The following is a 22,731-nucleotide window of genomic DNA, read 5'->3' as shown; positions in this document are numbered from 1 at the left end:
GTAAAATGAAATTACCATGGAGGAAATGTGTTGTTTCTCTATACCTACTGGGTTATTCCCAGATCTTCAGAGGATGGATATCAAGTAGATTTTCTGCCTTTACCACTTTCCACAAGAGTCTTTCTTACAAGAGTCCAATTCCTGACAGTAAACCCTAAACATGTGGAACAGGAACACGTTCAAGGTCAGTCAATGCTCCATTCCCCTTCATTATAGGGAAAAGACTCCTGCGTGGCTTTCCTCTAGGTAGATAAGGCACACTTGAAGCAATTAGCCACTTCGGTACTGGAACCAAACAAATTCTGCCTTGTTTTGTGATTTCCTTGCCAAAAAATATTTTAGATCACTGTAGTTAACTTAGTGATCATGAAACAAAAAGGCTAATACCATTGTAAGAGAATTAGGAGCAATGGTACTGAAAAAATTGGTTGAAATATAGCAATTCCTTGCCTTCATGGAAATTTTTATCACAGCAAAGAATAATTTTTAATCTAAGTTTTCCATAGAAAAAAAAAATGACCTGGGCAGAAATTCAAATACCAAAATATTTTGAGAAAAAAGAATTTGATTTGGAAGTCTTGTTACAGTGCCTCTTGGAAGTTAGACTTGAAGTACCTCAAGTTCCCCTGTTCTACTTTTGACAAGTAGCTTGGTTAAACTACATCTCTGATTATATACCAGTCTCACCTCTGGATGAAAATGTTCAGCCTGGCCCACAGAAGAAAATGGGGACATGGGGCAACTAAAATACTATTCCTGTGTAGTCCTTTGTTATCATTTTCAAAGCAAAATATTTTGATCTTCAGGAAAAGAGATTTCTGCTGCTAAGGCTCTGAGTTACTGTTTTATTGTTATATACAAGAGAAATTATTTTACTTCCAAAAAAGCGGAGAAAAGGGAAATGTTTTCATCATGTCAAGAACGGATTTTTCAGCAAAAAACAAATTTAAGTGCAAAATCTGACTCTCTCAAGTACTGACTAAGCTTCTCAGACTAGCCCTATGCAGTTATTTTCTGGTCCCACAGCTTTTTATAGACCATTGTTTTGTGTTCATGGAATGCAACAATTGAGGGATTTCACAAGCAAGATTGTGATACATAAAGTTACATCAATTTACTTCTGAAGGGATTTTGCCCCTTTTAATTCTTTTGGGATAGATAGGGTCTAATCCTAGATATAAAAGCAGGTTTCAAAAACATTATCTGCATTTGGGACAATTCACTTTTAAATTAAAAATAGTTTATTACTTTGAGTAATTAAATTAATTTTAAATCAACTGTGTTTAACAATTTAGGCTAGGTCACCTTGTTGGATTATGCCCCTTTGTTGACGTTTCACCAGAACACCTTAGTGGAAAAACATAATTGTCAGACATTATTGAATATTTACTATTGTCTTTTGACCGTCTTAGCCCCAGGAACCTGAAAGTTTTTTTCCACTTCAGGTAATCATGAAGATTGACAGAAAAGCCTACTTTCTTAGAAATGAAAATATAATGCAAATATTTCCCTACCTGCTAATCAAATAACTGATTCCAGGTTCCTTTAAACCAATTTCCTGTTTAGCCTTATATTACCGCTTGAAATGTCTAACACTAAATGGTAAGATACTTTTCTGGTGCATTCATGGCCAGATGATGCACAGACATTTTTTTTTGGTAGTCTGCTCAGTTTTCCATTGCTGATAACTGTCCCCCTACAGTGTAAAATATAGAAAAGTTCTCTAGGAGTTGGAGTACCTTCACAGTATTACTTACCAATTTCAGATCCTTGGAGGACAGTTTTGTAAACCACTGATTGTATTCCAGGGCAGCAACTATAGGTATTAAGTCTCTAGAAAAAGAAAATATTTTTACATACTTGTCATACAGCTGTCTAGTCAAATGACCTCTTAAATATTATTTTATACCTAATTTAATTTGCCTTTACCATAATAGCCAAACAACATGGGTTTAAAAGCCATTGCATTCTAAATATAACAAAAATCTAGGAAATAAACTAGATTTTGTGTGAACTGACTTCATTTTCATATGAATTTTTTGACTGGTTAAACAACACCCATTCAAATATGAATACTTAATTCAGATTTTTTTTTGAGTTGGTATCTCCCTAGTCTCTCACTACTTTTCTTCAGCCTGTGACTTGTTTAAGTTTCTTAATTACTAGCATGATGCTACAAAGCTTTTTTGCATGATTAAATACATATCTTGGACAGACTGATTCCAGTCAACATATCCCTGTTTCTTCCCTGGAGTTATATCCCCCCAAGAAACAGGAGAACTGCAAAAGGATAATATACTTTTCAGCACAAGTCCTCTATTAAAAGGGAATCTGTAAAAGGGAATTCACAAATAAAATGTTAAATGATTCCCTTTCCATTTATTTCCAAACTCCTTATATAATTTGTTCCCTTTTTGTTAAAGTCATCATTATTACTGCTGATAAACATGCTGTGCCACAGAAGAAACACATATCAGACATTATCACGCTATTTAGTATGCAAGGTAGCATGATGCAGTAATAAGATAATTCCTTGCCTCATACTTAAATACATACAGACACATGCACACAACAGGCACTCTATAAACCCCTGCCTTGTATAATGGAAACTAAGACATAACTACAGTATACGTAGTTGATGATTCCACATGCAAGTAGCTCTAGTGCAAACTGAATCAAAATTATCAACACACTTAATTTATTAATGTTAACTTTTTAGTTTGCCCATCCCCAAGGTTTCCAACCAGCATTATGTGCTGGTACACGCCTATCTGCACGGCACACACTTCCAGATAGACATTAATAGCACTTGGCAGCTTTTTCTTCATTTCCTCTGGTTTATTAGTTTTATATTCAATCAGTTTAGGGCTGGTTATTAAACACAGAGGGAGAAAGAAAGTTAGATGTGCTTGTGATCCTAATAACTGTTTCAGATAAACAGTGGCCAGACTATATCTCTTTTCAGAACTGCGGTTTTCTGCATTCTGAAATATACAGCCATCACAAAGGCAACAATAAAAACAGCATTTTGCAACAAAAGAATGTTGTACATTAATGCAAAGCTAATACACAAGACTGTTTTTATGCTCATGCTGAGATATTAAAAAGGTGACATGCCTCAAGGATTAAGTTTTTCTTCCATGTTATTCTATGTATACAAAAAATCTCTTGGTGAACTTGTTTCCAAACACATCAGCATGATCATGATAACAATAATTTATTTCTTGCTTGATAGCCTTTTCAATTTTGGTCTCAACTATGAAGGAGTATTTGAATGCTGTTAGATAGATAAATCAGGACTACTTCATCTCACACCTGGAAGACAAGTTCTGTTACTAAAGGACAAATCATATATGTGTACAGGAAATTGCCTTCACTTCAGGCAATTAGCACTAAGGTAATGAGTCAGGTTAAGAACCCTGGTGTCTCACTTGATAATATCTTTGGTTTAGAAAGTTTCTGTGATACCAGAACCAGTAACTCCCCGTCTTTTTACAGATTGCTGGAAAAAGTAATTTTCCCCACTGTATGTGAGGGAAAGGGGACTCTGCAGGAGCCAAGGCAACAACATTTCTTTACTTTATTTACCAGATGTAGCTGGATTCAGCAAAGAGGAACCTGCAAACTGTGGTACCTCAGAGCGAGAAGTATCAGTCAGCTAATTTTATAAGTGCAAAAATTTTAAAAAAGGTGAACTCAAACAGTACACAGGCAAAGTCAGTGCATTATCTCCAGTAAATAGATATAACACATAAGCTCCTAAACAAACAAAGCATACGCTGCATGGCTTCTATGCCGATGAGGGAGTACAGATTTGTGGCAGAAGCTAAAATTAAGGGCTACTGTCATTCCACCAAGCAGACAAACCCAACTGACAGCTCTTAAGCCTGTCTGCATTTCCTGTATTGCTTCTATGAGAACTGAGTAAGATGTAGTGAAAAAATGATTATTTTCAGGTTATGATAAGCATTATTGAGTATTGTGTACCTGTGGTCAAGATGGCTGAAGTCTTGCAAATTCAACTCCCTTGTATCTTGTGTCAGATAAATTGTATCCACATCCTGTTAAAAATGCACAAAACCACATTTTATTAGAAAACTATTTCTGCTGGTTTTGTGGTTTGCTGTCTCTCTGTAGCTGTGTTAGCCTGAAGTCAGGCAGAGGGTAGATAAGGGGGGCACCTTGGAGACTAACTAGTTCAGAAAGATAATTGCTTGAGCTTTCACAAGTGACAGCCTACTCTGTCAGATGCTGTGAATGAATGTGTAAAAAGCAAGTTCATTTAGCAACTCTGCTTTCTGCACACTCATTCATAGCATCTGATGAAGTAGGCTGTTGCCAATGACAGCTCATGCCCCACTAAAGCAGTCAGTCTCTACAGTCCCACCCTGATCTGCCTTCTGCCATTCTTTGTATACTTAGTTAAAATAGCCCTCAGCATGAGATATGTACTTACCCACTGTACCTCCTCTCTATAAGGAAATCCAAGCCAGTCACAAACACATGCGTACATTTGTGAAAAGCCCCCTAGGAGCAAAATAAAAACATTTTACACTATAGCAAATAACCACAAAAAAAAAAATCTTAAAATGCTTCAAAACTCACTCTCTCTTTCCTTCAGGAATGCATCCATTATACGGCAGGCAGAAACTGACACAGACCAACACTACACTACACTGTCTGTGATATGAGCCAGGTTGCAATGAAGCTTAAAAATAGTATCTTCATCCACCAATCAGAAGTCCATGCTCTGCAAATTACACCTTAAAACTAATTACACCTTTACAGGGTTCTGCCAGAAATAGAATTAAACTTCCTGACAAACTGTGATTTTAACCTTTTTATACCTCAGCCTTAAAACTCATGCTCACCACAAGGGCCCAGTTCTGCCACAGTCTGGCTGTCCCATAGTGCCTGTAGATTAGCCAGTCTTTCTGAGGGCTCCATGGTAACTTTTTTCATAATTCTCCTATATATGAGGGAGAGAAATGGACAGAATTAAAAAATGTCTGTCTGCATGTATAATCACACACAAAAATCATCTTTATTTTACATTGAATCCAACTTGCCTCATGTTTGTGAATCTAAAGGAAAATATTGCCATCTTCAATACATCTCAAGTCTGTTTCTAAAACCCAAACATAGACTATGCTGCAGTAGTAATCACATATTTATTTTCTCTTTCTGTCTTTCAGTCAATTAACCCTGCATGATTCCTGAAGCCATGTATGCCTTTTCACCAGCATAAAGCCATAGTTCACAGAAACAAACTTGTCCTGTGACATCTCTCCCCAAAATATTAGGACTATTTTGGTATTACAGACTAAGGCCATGGACAGATGTCACATTTGTGTTAAAAGAAAAGCTTTTCTCCCTGTACAAAGAAGGAGTATGCTGCTGTTTAAGGGCTCTCTTGCAGAAGACTGGCTCATCAGCAAAAAAATTCTCCCTCTTTCAACCAGGAAGATCTCTCTCTTCCTCCACTAACTTGAACAGATGTACATATCTCTTGGGTGTTGAGGACATTCATAGCATCTGATGTATGCTGCTACAGTATCCCACAGTCCTCTGCTCTCCCTCCCTCTCTCTAAAGGAGAGGGAAAAGGGAGAGCACTGGACCCCTGAAGCCTGTGCAAAAGGCAACCTAACAGAAAGCACCATAACAGATCCTGTTGTGGGGCCAATGCCTCTCAGCCACTGAACAGACCCAGATCACCCTGGGTTTATGCAAACAAAGACGACATTCCCTCAGGCTGAAAACTGGGGCTCAAGCCCCAGGCATCTGCCTCCCACCCTTGCCTAGATCCAGGAATCAGTCTGTGCACAGACAGGCCATTTCCCACATGTGGGCCCATTCCGCTGGGGATGGCTCCAGTTGCGCTGCCTCTGCCTCCTGCCCTGTGCATCCCTTCATCGGGACCTGGCAAAGTGCACCAAGTGGGGGCTATTCTCCTGTGACTAGAACCACATAGTCCTGGGGCTATCTGTAGCAACTGCTGCTTTTCAGCAGCTACCAACTGCCTATTGACAGCCTGCCACCCTCCCTGCCAGGGGAGAGAGCAAGCTATCAAACAGTGGGTTCCCCATGGCAGGGGTAACCCAAGGAGCACCCCTCTATAGCCTCCTGGCTGGAGAGCTCACCTGCGTAACTCCAACTCCTGCGCTATTTTTCTAACACTAAGAATTTCACAAAAATTACTGGAGCTAAAATTTTCACAGAAATTCTTTGGCGCTAGAAATGGATGCCTGTCCATGGCCTAAGACTATGTTTTAACTGTCTTTGGGTGTTTCTTCTCTCTCTCAGAAACAGTCTTTTGCTCTAGCTCTTATCTATCTTAGCCCTATGGATGGGCTCAGGGGGCTCAATAATTCCTGTTCTGTACTAGGCTCACCTGTTGCTCCTGTTATTCTACATCAGCAATGAAAGAAAAAAATACATAGGTGATTTCAGGCTGGCAAGTGGTCAATAGCTGCTGTTTGTAAAAGGCTACACAGGTGAAGTGGTGCTGTGGTCTACTTGGCACACTGTGGTTCCCTTGCTCTATATTCTGATCTGTTTTCTTCCTCTTCCTGAATAAAATACAAATTCCTTTGCCTTTATTTTTAAGAAATAAAAACATTCATTTGTCCGAGTGGTTGAAGAGCCATGCAACTTCCTATTGTTCTTTGGCTCTCTATAATTAGTTAGGAAAAGGTGTAACGCTTTCTTTTCTTGGGCAATTTTGAACTGATTCTTGTCTTGCACCAGTTTTACGACAGCTCAATGTCATTGACTTTAATTTGAGAGCCTGATGATCTACATCAAGTTGAGAGTCTGGCTGGGAGTTTCAGTTTTGGGGGGTTTTTTTGAACTAGTAACTCCATACAGCTTCACAAAGTACTGCATCTATGCTTGCAAGAGGGCCAAAAGAAAAAAAAGTGTAGAACAAATCAAAGAAAACAATGATCTAAATATACACAAGCTTCTGCAGTCCTCCCTCCTTCCACGCTTTTCTCTTTTTGGTCACAATATCACTGAGACTCTTTGACTATGCTTTATTCCCTCTGCATTTGTTTTCAAATGAGCCTGAAGCAAGATTTCCATCTCTGTCAGGGTAAACTGTAAATATGCCTTAGAGATAAACTGGTAGGTTATGTTTCCCCAAGTTTATGGACTTTATTTTTTACTCAGTCTGCAGGAAAGTTGAGTAATAAAACGCTGTGAACCCAAGAGAAAAAAAGTAAGTGACTTCAGCCATGTCAACTACATATTTCTGCAATGTCAGTTTTAAAACTTTTACTGCAGATGTCTATTTGTCAAAGAGAAAATTCTATTTTATCTAATTAATTCATATTTTTAGACCCCCAGAAAACTAGACTAGAATGGTAGAGCCATGAGATTTAGGCGATGCAAGTTAAAATGTGGCACAGAGAAAGACAAAGAACAAACTGAGAATAAAGCAAAGGAAACAAGAACAAACAATGAGTACAAAGGAAGAAGATGATATAGATAGGAGAAAGGAAACAGAAAAAGGTAGAGCGAATCAGGAAAGATGGACAACAGAACAAAGGGATATTTAAGTGGTCAAAAGGGGAAGTTTTCTGTCCAGTCAATTTGCTGAAGGTATATGATGAAAGATCCAGGCCTCAGACCCCAAACAATGAAGTCTGAAACACACAGACTTGTTTCCCACACCTGTTCTTCCAATTTGGGTCCTTGACACTGCCACTCTGACCACCCTCCCCATAAACAGTGACCTGGAAGAAACCAGACAATATCACAGTTGTTCAGGGACAATCATTAGAGAAAGCAAGTAATGGAAAACAATGGGCTACACTTAGGTATGTCAGTTCTTGGAGGTAAAGGAGCAAGAACAAGCTGTTATACTCCTATAAAGCCTTCTTCCACCCCCCCCAACCCCCCAGCACCCAGCTTCATTTAGGACAACCTGTAGGCTTGTGATCAGTTTTTTAGCCCATGGAAGTCTCTAAAGTGCCATATGCTTCAGCCATGCCTGCTTCTGTGTAGGCTCCAGATTACTTAAGGATTCTTCCCATACTAATAAGAATGAGCAGAATTTAGGGTCAGGATCTGGGTCAAAACACTTTCTAAATCTTAAGACACGCTCCTGATGAAAGGTGGGAATAGGAGAAGAGGGGACAGTAGCCAGGCTGGTATCCCTGCACATTTTGGTAATTTGCATGCATGACAGGTGCCGAAAACATGAGTACCTACACTGGTGACAGACCAGGGAATATCTTCCTGAGACATGTTCCAATGTGCGCCAACACTTCATTCACATCTTCTGATGATGCCATCTTCATGGAAGTGTTGCATTTCTCCATTTCTACAATTAACTGCATAAAATACAGGCCAGGAAAACACACACACACACACACACACAGTATAACTCATTTCCATTAAAAAAAATTTGAAGGTTCAATATAATTAATGTTCATACATAAATAAGCATACGTAAATTCTGACTGAGATCAGACAAATGTTCCCAAGTAAGAAATGCCAGGAAAAATGGCAAGGGAATTTAGGCCTAGGTGACTTCAGTTTTTCAGCAAGTCTTTGAGGGTGTCATACCCAAAGTTTCTCTAAGGTGGCAGAACCCTTCTCTCTTGCAGTAGAGTTATTCCACATCTGCCATGTGGAGTAAGGCTTCTGCTACCACCTAGCAGCTGGCAGAAAGCACATGTAAATACTATCATGCCTTCTACTGGTTGCCATAGTCCCTTCAGCAGCTGATGTTTTCCCAGGCTACATTTCATGCTCTATTGGCATAGCTACTGAAAGAAGCCACACAGAGCTGGGCATTAGGGGTGTACGATGCTTCGGTTCCTTGTTTGATTCAGTGGAGATTTGGCCTGATTCAGTGGCCGAATCAAATCAGGAGACCCGTTAATCTCTCTGAATCGAATTAGAACCCTCTGAATAGACTCAGAGAAATTTGGAAAGATTCGGCAATTCAGATATAGACACAGTTTTAAATGTTTTTTTCTACATACCTCAAGGTACCAGGCATCTTGTGAATGCTGAGATCCCGGGGCAGATGGAGCGTCCCATAGGAGTGTGTGTGTGGGGGGGGGAGGGTCCCCAGTGCGCTTGGCAGCAGACCTGGAAGTGGACCAGAAGCATGTCTGGTCTACTTCCAGGTCTGCCAGGGAGTGTGCAGGGCCCACCCCCTGCATCTCCCCAGCTTGGCAACTAGTGCCTTCTGGGTCTGGGCGGGACACCCGGGGTCCCCCCATGGCTAATTGCTGAGCCAAGGAAGTGTGGGGGGGCCCCTGCAGCATGCTTGGTGGCAGACCCAGAAGTGGAATAGAAGTACTTCCAGGTTCGCCACCGAGCACACTGGGGGGGGGGGGGGGGTGGCCCTCTGTGCTCCTGTGAAACACTCCATTCGCCCCACCATCGCAGTCCATGCCTGGTACCTTGAGGTATGTAGAAAAAACATTTAAAGCTGTGTCTATGGCTGAATTGCTGATTTTCTGAATCATCACTGTATCTTCAGATTTGGATTTGGCCGAATCGAATAGAGGACGTGATCCGAATCAACAAATTGAATCACTGACCCCAGTTTGGGCCGAATATGAATCCAAATTAAATACAGCCCATTTCGCACACCCCTACTGGCCATGCATATGCACCTGGGCATGCATATACTCTGGTGGTTTGGCAGTAGGAGCTGTTGTCTGTTACAGAACTTCTGGCTACCAGAACTTCTCTTTTCATTTTCTTTCTTTAAGCCAAATGTCTTGAAGTTTTCAAAACAAACTTAAAATCTGTTGAGACTTCTGAACCCACACTAAAAACCCATAGCAGTAGCCTTCTCCAATTTTGAAATGTGTTTCATAACTGCGAGCTAAGTACAGCAACACTAAAAATATTCAATAAGCAGAACACACCTCCTTAAGCATAAACAAAAGGTAAGTCATTAACAATCATGATTCTCTGGAGACAATCAAGTATTCTGATCAGCAACACTTGCATGCAACGTTAAGACAGTATACCAAAAGTGAGAAAATTTCTTTGGCAGGCATAATAGACTATTTTCTCAGCTCAATTAATGGAGTAACTTGTTTAACTGAGCAACTACAAAGCTGTTTGAGGTGTATGGATCTTAACAACAAAAAGATTGTACTGCTATCAAACTGTCTTACACTTTGATTGTTCTGAATTAAATAAACTGACTGTAGTACTGACACAGGAATTCTTTCCCAGTCTTTTCCCAGCCATTAAAAATGCCCAATATTTCTTTGTACACAAAGCAAACCTAGAAGATGCTATAATAATCTAACACAGGGGCTGTCAACCAGGGGTATGCACACCCCTGGGGGTATTTGGGAAGGCTCCAGGAGGTGTGCAGCAACAGCATGGAAAAGTGGAGCTGCCAGTACTTTGCGCTGCTTGTGCCAGTGCTTTTGTTTTCGCTGTTGCCATGCACCACCAGCACTTACGGTTTTGCCGCTGTGCACCACTGGCACTTCTGATTTCGCTGCCATCCCCTCCCCCCATCATCCCCACCCGTTAATCAGCTGCTGTGGGTATACTGACCGAAAAAGGTTAAAAACCCCTGATCTAACATACACTGTGGGTCTTTACATGCTTTTTCTACTGGTAATCTTCAACTCCATCTGGGGATTTTAGGCAATCATTCTCTACGGCCGAATAATTATTCAACATCATCAAGCTGACCAATATTTTCACAGAATCAAAGGGATGAGAGGAGCCTCAAGGGTCATCTAATCCAGCCCTCCCCCACAGATGCAAGATGTGCTGCTTTTTCTAAACCCTACCAGACAGAAGTCAGTACACTCTCTTCTTGAAAACCTCCGACGTGGGGAATGCCACAACTTTCTTAGGCAGCTTGTTCAACTGTCCTACTGTTCTAGCAGTTGGGAAGTTTTTCCTGAGATCTGATACAAATCTGCTTTGCTGCAGTTTAAATCCATTGCTATGTGTCCTCTTCCTCAGTGGCAAGAGAAAACAATGTTTCTCTATCTTCTTTACCCCTCATTGTTTTCTTGTGCTTTCCTTTAAGTTTTTATCCACCTCTCTTGTATTAAAGGTATATTAAGTGCTTTTTGTGGCATTTTGTTTGATGTTGATAGTGAACATAACACAATGAGATCTGAGCAAATGAGGAACTATTGTAATAATATCAACAATAACTTATTTCCCAACACGTAAACTATTTTTAGGGAGACAGTAAGCAAAGCTGTTTTTTTCTGCCCCCGGCCTGCCCCCCAGGAGACTGCCATAGAGCCAGCCAGTCTTCATCTACATATCTTAAATGTAATTATATGTAAGAATTGCATAAGCCTATCAAACATTTTAGGTAGAACAATATCTTGGATAAAAGGCAATTTCCGTCCCTTCGCTCTGCCACTGGGGAGGGGCCCTTCACATGCACACATTGTATAAAAGCCAAGGTGCAAAATGTTATTCCAGCAGTGGAGTGGAATTGCCCAAATCTGGACAGGCTGGTACTAAGGCCTGACTTCCACATCTCCCCCGCCCCCAGGTTGCAGCACAGAGCAGGTCCAGGCAAAATCCCCTGCCACTGGAACACTGATGAACCCCCACTAGCCTGAAAACAGTCTGCCAAATCCTCCTCTATCCCACTATCATCTCTACCTATTATAAATATAATGCTGACTTTTCAAGAATACTGGGATTGCATTTGAGCCAAAAAAAGAAAGTAAGCAAGACATATATAAACAACCACCATTTACTAAAAGCTACCCAAAAACAACTGCAGTTATTTAAGGAAAAAGCTTGTAAAAGGAATTTTAAAAGATCAGGCTAAAAACATGAACTGCTGAATATAACAAAAAAGTTCTATTGTGTTGGAATAAGTCAAAAGCACCAAGTTCTAACAATCCCTTCAAAAACCAAACACACAGAGATATCTTAATGAGACTTCTATGTAGTGATACAATCGGGTGGTTAAATCTCCTTACAAAATACTTATCTTTTTTAAATTGTTACATGCGTGTGCATGTGTCACTCCTTTTTTTTGCACATATAACTATAGCTTACATTCAAATATATTTGTTGTAATCCAAAAGAAGAATAAACTTTTCATAAAGCAGTTGCACCAGTATAACTGAAAATAAACAAATTCTGTATGCATTTGCCAGTATTCTCCATAAAAAAGCAATAAAACTAGCTGGGTGTGGATTGTATGACAATAAACATTGTTCTTCATTATCTTGAAGGAAAATATCACATTTACATTACAAATGCAAACTTACATCCAATTAGTTCTGTTCCAACTGACTTTTGAAAAAGGACTGTATTTTTTCTCTTCATCCCACCCACACATTTCATTCCTTAACTTGACTTTTTAAATTATTATTATTGTTAGCCTTGCAAGCTTTGTGAACATAAAAATTCAAATATGCACTCTGCTTGCTAGATAAGAGCTTTGATTTACTAGATTATCTACTTGATCAGAATGGAGGTTAAAACTAAGTATGTTCTTAAAACAGAAAATGCTTTTGAATTGAAAGCACTCACCTGCCCTGGCTTACTGGAAGTTATTCCTTGGATTTCTAAATAGCTGAAAGTTAGTTCTAGCTGTAACACAAAAAGGAAGCAGAATTAGTATAAATACCTTACTTTTTAAGCATTACTGAAATATGTGAAAATACCATATCCCAAGGTAAAAAACAGAAATTAATCTTAATTACTTAAATGAGGTTAGAAGTTTTTTGTTCTCCACCTGTAATGCCTTTGTCTCCTAGTAAATATTTAGCATATTTGGTTGCACTTTATATTGTGGGTTAGAATCTATGAATAGAGGCTTTAAACATTGTACCTGACTGATTAATATGTTTTATTGGTGTTTATAAGCACATTAGTAGAAAGTGCTATAGATGTTTATGTTACCTACTAACATGCTGTACTCTACAATTAATTAACCACTTACTAAAACATTATTGATAAAGCATTAAAGTGTATATACCATAAATATACTCTTCATAAATGTGACCATTTATTCAAAGCAAATATCAGCTAGAGTAGGATTATAGTATAGTTTCAGACACCTGCTGTGTAGCTTGACTCTTCTTAGAGAATATCACATTAGTCTTTTTGTCTGAGAGTTAGAGGAATATGATGATTTTAAAGCCATTCTGTTATTAAAAGTCACTTAGCAGTTCAGGGTTCAAATCCAGTTTCTCACTAAACCCACCATTTCTGTCCTTATCAACAAATGAATAACAAGGAAATGTTTTTAAATTAGTTTAGTGATGATTACACATTTTCTTTTTCCTGAAGGGATGCGATTTCTTTTCAATAATTTAGATGTAGAAAAAGACAAATGAATATGGTTCATCCTTGGAAACAGCATGCACAACAGCATCTCAGAATGAAGCAGCCTGGAAAATTACAATTAAAATATTTATGGCTGGGGATATACAGAAACTGCCTTTTTTCCTAATGAAGTTAATTTACTGACTATGAAAGAAGCCCAACAATAACTGATAGAAATCAAGGACTTGTTAAGCCACGCACTGGATATAAAACAGACAGAAGCAATGGAGGCTGCCTCCTGTTGCCAACACCAGTGTACTTTGTTCTTGCATGATGAGACCATCTCATGAGAAAATAATTCATGCCTTTTCAAATACTGGCATCTCAACTGAGTTTGTCAATTAATGCCAGTTTTTGTGCAGCAGACATCAACCTTCAAATTTGTCCTCTACACTGCATTTAAATCAGCCAGCCATCAGATGGCAGCTTTTGATCACTAGTGACCTAAGGTTAATTCAAACCGTATGTTTAGAAGTGAGAGACTCCATGTCCCTTTCCTAAGCTGCTACCCTGAGTTATCCAGGCCCTACATAAAGATGAGCGCATCTGAACCCCAATTGACTAAAAGATCATGATAAATACCTAGGAGTTACCTTCCATGATCTAAATCTTCCCTAGTTTACAGTTTTTTAGGGTCCCACATATAAACGGTATAATTCATACTAAACTTCAAACACCTATTCCAAAGAAGGAGCTATGAACATATAACAAACTCAAGAATTAATCCCATAGGAACCCTTTATGATTGTCAACATGCAACAGAAGTTTAAGTATTCTTCTATAATTAAGGTTAATTTCTTCACTTAAAGAAGGGACTTGGGGCTTTTGTTTTATATGGAGAATAGACATATTTTCCACATCTACAGCACAGTCTGAGACAGGAAGTTAGCCATGTTAGTCTGAAGTCAGGCAGATGACAGAACGAGAATAACTAATTCAGAGATGTATACCTTTAAAAGCAACAACTTACTTTATCAGACACTATGGAAGGACAATCTGTGAACTGAATTTTCTTATGGCTTAAGAAAATTAATGCTAGTTAATTAAGTTAAAATTAATTTTTAAATGGTCCTTCAAGAAATTTCAAAATGTGCTCATGTTTTTAATATTACCTCTAAGGCATGCAGATAACATATAATGGGTTTATTACTGTTCAAAATTCCCACATAGGTACCACTTACTGAAAACAGTAGAAAATACACGTTCAAAAACTTGTGCTGCATTCCCACAGATGTGCCATATATCATACACTTAAACCTGTGCATGTATGTCAACACCTCATATTTATTAACATTGAATTTGTAATTGAGATTTTGTCTGAAACTGAAACAGGGACCAATGTGTAGTATGTATTGTTTTATTGTCTATTAGACAGAGAAGAGATTTGGTGAAGGTTAAAAGTGTAATTGTTGGTAGAAATGTGCCCAGTGGAATTTAGTGTACTGTTACGAGGCATGTATTAATCTGTCATTTCTGAATTTTAAGGATTTATGTTAGATGAGTATTGCACGCTACCTACCTTAACTCCTTTTTATGACAGTTTTAGTTTGTGGCATAAGTTTTAAAGGCAAACTTGTGAATTGTTTAAGAGATGTTAATGCCTGCAATTTGCAGGTGAAAGTAATACTTTAATTTCGAAACTGTAAAATATTTCTGGACATACATTCCACAGAAGTTTTCTGAAGAACCAAGAAGCATAAATAACCTCTAAATTCTTCTTACAGAAGGTATAAGGGACAGACTTCTTCAAATAGTAAATAAAAATAAAGTTCATTGCATCACTTGCAAGGAAAAAATACAGTCAGCTGCATGTACGAGTGTGGCAACACACTTTTTAATAAAAATGAAAATAGAAATCAACGACCTCAACCTCTACTCCACAGTTTGTTTTATTTTATATAACAGCAACATGTATGCACCTCTGTCATTTGCACATTAATTACAATGTCTAATAAGATCCCAGGGAAACAGCCTAGCTTCATTGTATGTTTGTAAGTTTCTACTGCTAAAAGACATTAGTGGAAGATACTAAGCTCATCGTAAGTGGCAAGATCTTGAACAGTTTTTAAAACACTTTAGGTTCAATGAAATGGTTTCAGGTTTCACACTTCTGCTGGTAAGAAAAAGTGTTTTTGACAAACCCACTGATTATTCAAACAAAAAATATCCTACTTCTGAAAGAAACTTTTACAGGAAGTTTCTTTTGAAACTGTGGAATCTCCTTCCTTGGAAATTTTTTAAGGCTGGCCGGACAGATACTTGGCTGGTTTATCTCACGAAGTGCCATGAAATAAAACCATTAAGAAGCCACTTTTTAGAAAAGTTTGTAGTGTTAACTTAATACCATGGGTAGGTCAGTTAATATTTTTTTCTGCAAATTTCATTTACAGTACTGAGAAAATCAAAAGGAGAGTTTCACCCATCAGTAAGGGTCTTCAATTCACACATGACAAAAAGGAACATTTACAAGCATCAGTTATTCTCATTTGAGAATCTTCCCACACATATTTGTGCAACAAAGCAGAACATGGACATAACCTGGACATCTGCCAAGATCATGTTAGCTGACTCCACGTGGGATGAGAGATTATTTCCAGATTCAAAATCACCCTTTGCCATGACAATCATCCCAGATTGTCATGGGAATAAACTAAGTATTCCACAGCATTTGTGAGACAGGTTGGCAAGATGCTTCTTACAACAAACTATGGTCACCATGGAAAACAGCAGATGTTATTCCACCACAAGCAGTGAGATTTAATAAACTCTGTAAAATTCCTATTTTAGGAATCTGGAACATAATCCCTCTTGAGACTAGAGATACTACAACAAAGCAATAACATCAATTTGTTTGGGCAAAAATTAGTCTAGATCCCATTATGAGACTTATTATCTGTATGCTCTAGCTCCATGGGTGGTTATTTCTAATGCAATTCTTCACACCATTTTTAGATGTCTAGGTATTTTTGGAATGGTTCACCTATGTGCTGAAGAAATTAACCAGAAATGGTTAAGAAAACCATTACTGGAAATAGCATTAAAACAGCTTTCCTCCAATGTATACCTCCAATCCTCTTTTTTTTCCCTGTGACAAAAGTACCGGTAATATTGATAGTAAGTTTATACCACTGAAGTTCACACATGGATACAAATTGGGTACTGAAATAAAATAATCTTACCTTGGTGGGAATGCGGGATGTTAGAAGAAAGGCCCGGCATGATGCAAGAACCTATAAAAAGAAGAGCAAAAAAGGTCAAAAAAAAAGGTTTCATGGCTACAAGAACTATAGCTTAGAGTAGTTTCTTTAGTATTTCATAGGGAAAGTAAATGCATATAAAACAAATGTATTAGCAATATTAGAGACCATGGGCAAATATTTCCTTCCAGCATATCTTTAGAGTAAGAATACATGGGTCTCCAACTAATATCAGAGTACAATTTCTGCTCTGGTAGGAACTGCAGAAAATTTAAATTAATTTACAACATGGAGATCAGGGGAAAGATAGCTCTGAGAAAAGATCCAATGCTAATACAATATTTTAGAATTACTTTAAAAAGAAACACTTCAGTATGAGCAATAAACACACTTTGTATTCTAACAATACCTTCTACTCATAGAACTTCAAGTGCTTTACAAACAGTAACAGAATACACTTCATATATACTGGCAAAGTAAATAAATCAGAAGTAGCAGATTCCTGTTTTACATCAATGTTGTAAAGGACATTCCGCAGTTGACCAAATACTTCTTTTCTTCTCAGGATTACCTTAGCTTAACTGAAAAAGATCCACCACGATGCACAGAAAGCCCACTTTACTATCACAGAAAGTTTCTGAATAGAAAAAAAACCCAAATTTCTTTCTTTGAAATTAAGTGTAGGTATGAGTACACCCCCTCCAAAACCTGAGGCACAGAAATAGGTACCACTTCATTCATATCTTCCATTGAATGATTATGATAACCAAAACAGCACTGCTGATAATGTTGACATTAGAGAAATGGTGGTGGTGCTGGCAGCCACGACACCACATGCAGTGGTGAGATGATGTACGGGTTGCTATATAAGCATACAGATGGGGCTGGAAAGCCAGACATAAAGGGAGACATACAAAAAAACTAGAACTCTTGGTCCCAAAATAATACCTTTTATTAGACCAACTGGAAAATCGCAAGAAAATGGTCCTTTTCTGCAAGCTTTCAGGATCAAAGTCCCTTCATCAGGCTCTGGGAAAAGTATAGCTGGTACAAGATGGTAAAAACTCCCCATAGATAGGAAATAAACTTCATTTTTGCACAGAGGGAGCTGAAGATGGAAGGTTGTCCCTCTGGCTCCCTAAGAGGGTCTTTGTGAGCTGTGCTGAGTGGCTGTGCTACTCATGCACACATGGCAGGGCAGGAGGCAAGATTGTGTGGGTCGTGCATCAGATCCCATTGTGCCTTTACCTGTATGTCTGGCAGGAGCACAGGAAAAGTTGTCAAGAACCATGGCAGGGGAGATCTTGCCAGGACAGGTGTCAGTGACTGGCCACTAGGTGGTGGGAGAGCCAGACTACATTGAGCAAAAGATGAAAATGGTCAAGGGAAGGAACATATGACTGTTTCACTGGTGTAACTTAAGACTATTAGATAGTTCCTCCTCACATTTTAAGGGGTAGCTTTACCGCAACAGCATACACTGGAGCAAGGCTGTGTGATGTATACCTGCCCCACAAATTTATTCTATAGTGAAAGTATTGTGTGGGAGGTGCCCTTAAGTTACAAAAGAACCATGCTGCAATGCTGGCCTGCTTGAATGGGACCAAGCTTTATCATAAGCATACAGAATAGTTTCTTTAATGTAATTCTAACATACTCCAGTCCTGTTGAAATAGACAGCCAAATTATGCTACTGAAAGGCTGGAGCACAATTGTGTTGTAATCTGTGCACCAACAAGACTGTAACTGTAGGGTAGGGAAGAGTGCTGACAGTAAGAGTATGCCCTGTTTTTACATGTATTAAGGTCTGAGGCTGAAGTATGTGAAAAATCAACAGTTAGAGTGCCTACTTAGCTTAAGGAGGTACTATTAAACACAGAGTACATCACTTTAAAGTAAAAGTGTCCTTGAGCAGTAAAATAGGACAGACAGTTTTCCAGTCCACCAAAGTTCAGAATTCTGTATTTCTCACTAGCAAAATAGTTATAAACACCATTAAGATTAACAAAATACTTCAATCTCATTCAAATTGTGTTACATAAAAAGGGCAATGTGGACTCTAAAATGAAACCGCAACCTTAATTATCACAGAGTTGGCAATCCTCCATAATAATAGAGTTGACTGGAAGTATTTGTTGACATTTATCATGATTCTGGCCTTTTGAATCAATGAGTATGTGGTCTGACCTTTCATGTAACTGACTTTCCTTTAAAACATCATTGTATTTTTTAACCATTTCAAAATGTAATGTGACTGTATATAAATGGTTTTCAAGTAACACTATTAACACTTTAAAAAGCAGTCTCTTTCCTAAAGCAACTTAGGAATGCACGAATTCAGACTTATAACCATTGGCAGTTTTCGCTATCCTCTTACCCCCTTGAAGTCAAATTATGGTGAAGAAATAAAATGTATTGGCTCACCCTTTACATTACACCAGTTACAATGCTGAAAAGTTTGTCTACTTGGTACTGATTTTAAGGATAGGACAAAATGCTTTTTAGGTTATTTTCAAGCTACATATACATAGTATGTATTTATCTACCAGTCTGGACTGATGGGATGCTTAGCCAAAATCCACGAAGAACACCCAAGGGAAATATGCTCAGAAAAAAAATCAAAATTATGCTACATTAAATTACCTTTATTTTTTTTAAATTAAACTAAGTATAACACTATTCAAACTTTCTTCAGAAATATATGCATATACTTTGTATGGCTGGGGGTTAGTATGGGAGGTGTGGGGTTTGTGAGCAGTGTGGGTATGGGAGTATATGGGGTTTGTGGTGTTTGTAGGGGGAGTGCATGGGGTTTGTGGATGGGTGTGGACCCCCCACACGTCATCCCTCTCCCATGGTGCATAGCCCCTGCCACCAGTGGCTCACCAGCAGCAGGCGGCAGGCCCTTGGGGCATTCAGCTGCAGCAGGCAGAGCCCCCAGAAGCATGCAACTCTGGCCAAATCCTAGGGGCTGCATGTGGTGGTATAGAGCGAGCCTGGTCCAGCGTGCTAGCACACGCCTTCATAGATTGTAAAGCTGGAAGGGACCTTGGAAGGTCATTGGGTCCAGTCCCCTGTACCAGACAGGAGAGACAGGTGGGGTCAGATGACCCCAGTAAGATGACTGTCCAGTCCCCTCTTGAAGACAATTGCACCATCTCTGAAGGGAGCTTATTCCAGTCTAGATACTCTAACTGTGAAGAAGTTTTTCCTAACGTTGAGTCTGAAACAGTCTTCCAGGAGTTTATGGTCATTACTCCTGGTTCTCCCCAAGGGCACCCTGGTGAACAGTTGTTCACTGAACCCCTGATGTAGCAGTAAATTGCTACCAAGCCCCCTCTCAGCCTCCTCTTTTTCAGGCTGAAGAGTCCCTGGTCTGTCAGCCTTTCTTTGTATGGCTTGCTATACAAGGCTCTAATCATACGGGTGGCCTTTCTCTGGACTCTCTCAAGTTGCACCACGTTAAAGTGCAGCACCCAGAACTGGATGCAGTAGTCCCGTTGGGGTCTCATCAGTGCCGAGTACAACGGAAGAATCACCTCCTTGATCTTGCTGGAGATGCATCAATTGATGCATACCAGAGTATTATTTGCCCTGCTGGCAACAGAGTTACATTACCAGTTCATATTCATGTTGTGGTCTATTATTACCCCCCAGTCTCTTTCATTCATAGTTCTGGTCAGGTTGGTGTTGCCAAGCCTGTAGGTGTGTAGGGGATTGTTCATCCCCAGGTGTAGCATTTTACATTTCTTGATGCTGAACTTCATCTGGTTCTGACTCACCCAACTTGCCAACCTGTTTAGATCTGCCTGTATCTGTATCTAATCTTCAACTGTGACCACGCTTCCCCATAACTTGGTGTCATCTGCAAATTTGGCCAGCAAACGCTTCACCCCCTCCTCCAAATCACCGATGAAGGGCCGGGAGCTGGGGCGGGCAGGGCAGCCATGGAGGGGGCTGGAAGAGTGGGGGGGGGGGGTTGAGAGGCTCATGGCAGAGCCCCCCACATGGCAAGGGGCAGTGGGGATTCCCGCCCCCCCCCCCAACCTGGCAGCAGCTGGTGAGTGGGGGCTTTTTTTTTTGTTAAAGAGTCAGGAGCTGGAAGAGTGGGCAGGGCAGCTGCTGAAAGCGGGTGGGGAGTGGGGCCGATTTGGTGGTGGCCAAATCTCCGAATCAGATTCATCCAAATAAATTTTGGACAGTGAACTGAATCACTGAATTGAATCACTGTCCCCTGAATCAGCCAAATCTGAATCTGAAGTGAACACCAGCCACTTCGCACAGGCCTAATATCTACCACTTCTCCCTTATCCAGGTGGTGAGTCACCTCATCATAAAAGGAGATGAAATTGGTTAGACAAGACCTGTCCATGACAAAAAGCCATGCTGTTATTCAGAATCCTACTTTCTGCAATCCTGTTGCACACAGACTCCTTAATGAATTCTTCAAGCCAAACCGGGCTGGCTCTGTGGCAGCATGAGGTCCATGGCACTGCAGGTGGGAGCCGTGAGCCATTGGGCTGGGCCAGCTCTGTGCCTCCATGTGGGACTTTGAGCACTCCAGTGTTGTGGGCATGGGGATGGCGGGGGTTTGTGATTTGTGGGTGGGTGGGGGCCGCAGGCCATTGAGCTGGGTGGGCTCCGTGCCTTCACATGCAGCTTCTCCCTGTGGAGTGCTGCAACCTTCACATGAAGGAATGGAGCCAGCTGACCCAGCCCACTGGTGTGTAGCCCACACCCACCCACAAACTTCACATCCCCCCAAACCCACACCCAACCCCTTCTCCTGCATGCAAGATCTGCCTTCCCCCCTTACCAGTTATCTAGTCACACACCACAGCACTCGATGCCTCCACATGGGGCTCACAGCTGGAGTGCCAGGAGCCCCGCAGACATGGAGGCACAGAGCCTGCTGGGGTTAAATTATGCAAAATTATGCAATTATGTGTGGTCATGCCTTCTATGTGCAAAATGGTGCAGGTGCAGAATTGCATAATTCCCCAGGATGTAACAAAGGAATTTAGATACAGTGACATCCTGCACCTAGAGTCCTGTTTCATAGGCCTAGTTCCTTTTTGTGAGTCAGACCCAGATCACTTTGAATTACAGTATATTTTTTCATTATGTAACTGCACATAACTTTAACTTTTACTAAGCATCAATGTTTCTCAAATAGAGGGATTTTAGATATTGTCGATTATTTAATGATTTTTTATTTCTTTAATCCAAAGGGTATCACAAATAACAATAGCTAGCTCCTCTGTGGCACTTCTTGGCCCTGGTTTTTAAAGTACTTTTACAAAGGATGGTCATACTACCATTATACCCATTTTACACACGAACGGAATGCTGCTTCTCCAGATTATTTAAATCAATCAGTAGCAGAATAAGGAATAACACAGTCACAGAATCAGAGAAAAGCAGGGGTGGAAGAGACCTTCAGAGGTCATTTAGTAGTCCAATGCCATACCAGAGAGAAGGTCTTACCTATCTAAAATGTCCTATACAAATCCATTCTGTAACCTACTATAAAGTACACTGTAACAGGGGCTCAGGCAAGAGCCCTGTTACTAAGGCAAGATCAGGAAAGACTGACCTGACAATGCACCCCACCAGGTAGAGGGAATCCCACACTGGGGGCAGGGCAGGGTAATTAGCCTGCCATAATTGGTATATATCCGGCGGTGGAGCACATACTTTTCACCTTCGGGCACGAGACACAAAAGTGAGGGGCGGCCAAAGCCCCAGACAGAGAATGAGGAGTAGCCCACCTGGCGACCTGGGAAGATGCCGAGACTGCAGGACTCAAGACTAGGAGACTGCAGCCCCAAGGCAAGCAACTTACCTAGAGACTCCAGCAGCTCCGGTGAGTGTGGGAAGAGCTGGGGCTCCATAGAGCAGCTTGGCAGAGGAACCCCAAGTGGAGAGGGACACCCCAGGACAATGGGTGGGGAAGGAGGATCTCACGTAAGCCCTGGCCCCAACCCCAGAACTGCTAAAATGCTGAGGGTGGCAACGCAGAAGGTGGAGGAGCAGCCAAGACTACTCCCAGCCTGAGGCAAATGTGAGAGATGTGGGGAATGCACCTCATTAACAAGCCAATCAGCAATAAGAAGAGCAAGCACTACATTGCATCTGGGATGCATCTGGCACCAAGTTACCTTATCAGCAGCTTGGATGCACCTTGCTAATGAAGTAATTAGTGAGGCTACTGCTAATATGCAA

At 40.3% G+C, this 22,731-nt stretch overlaps 1 protein-coding gene across 6 annotated transcripts in view; it reads right to left on the bottom strand.

Moving 5' to 3' along the window:
- The window catches only part of CARMIL1 (capping protein regulator and myosin 1 linker 1), a 278,418-nt gene that overhangs the window by 124,997 nt on the left and 130,690 nt on the right, over window positions 1-22,731 (bottom strand). For 5 of the 6 annotated variants that reach the window (XM_090039499.1, XM_090039502.1, XM_090039500.1 and 2 more), the window contains 7 exons: window positions 16,489-16,539; window positions 12,512-12,571; window positions 8,216-8,337; window positions 4,872-4,969; window positions 4,457-4,527; window positions 3,988-4,061; window positions 1,758-1,833 (listed from right to left, as the gene is read on the bottom strand). In XM_090039499.1, the coding sequence (XP_089895625.1) occupies window positions 1,758-1,833; window positions 3,988-4,061; window positions 4,457-4,527; window positions 4,872-4,969; window positions 8,216-8,337; window positions 12,512-12,571; window positions 16,489-16,539 (552 nt within the window). Of the gene's footprint in view, window positions 1-1,757; window positions 1,834-3,987; window positions 4,062-4,456; window positions 4,528-4,871; window positions 4,970-8,211; window positions 8,338-12,511; window positions 12,572-16,488; window positions 16,540-22,731 lie in introns of those variants that run through there. The other variant, XM_090039505.1, reaches the window with a different exon arrangement.

Source organism: Crocodylus siamensis, chromosome 3 (genome assembly GCF_052110815.1).
Source record: "Crocodylus siamensis isolate JL-2025a chromosome 3, ASM5211081v1, whole genome shotgun sequence".
In the NCBI taxonomy this organism is placed as follows: Eukaryota; Metazoa; Chordata; order Crocodylia; family Crocodylidae; genus Crocodylus; species Crocodylus siamensis.
The sequence above is the reverse complement of the archived record's forward strand: the minus strand, read 5'-3'. Positions and strand labels throughout refer to the sequence as shown.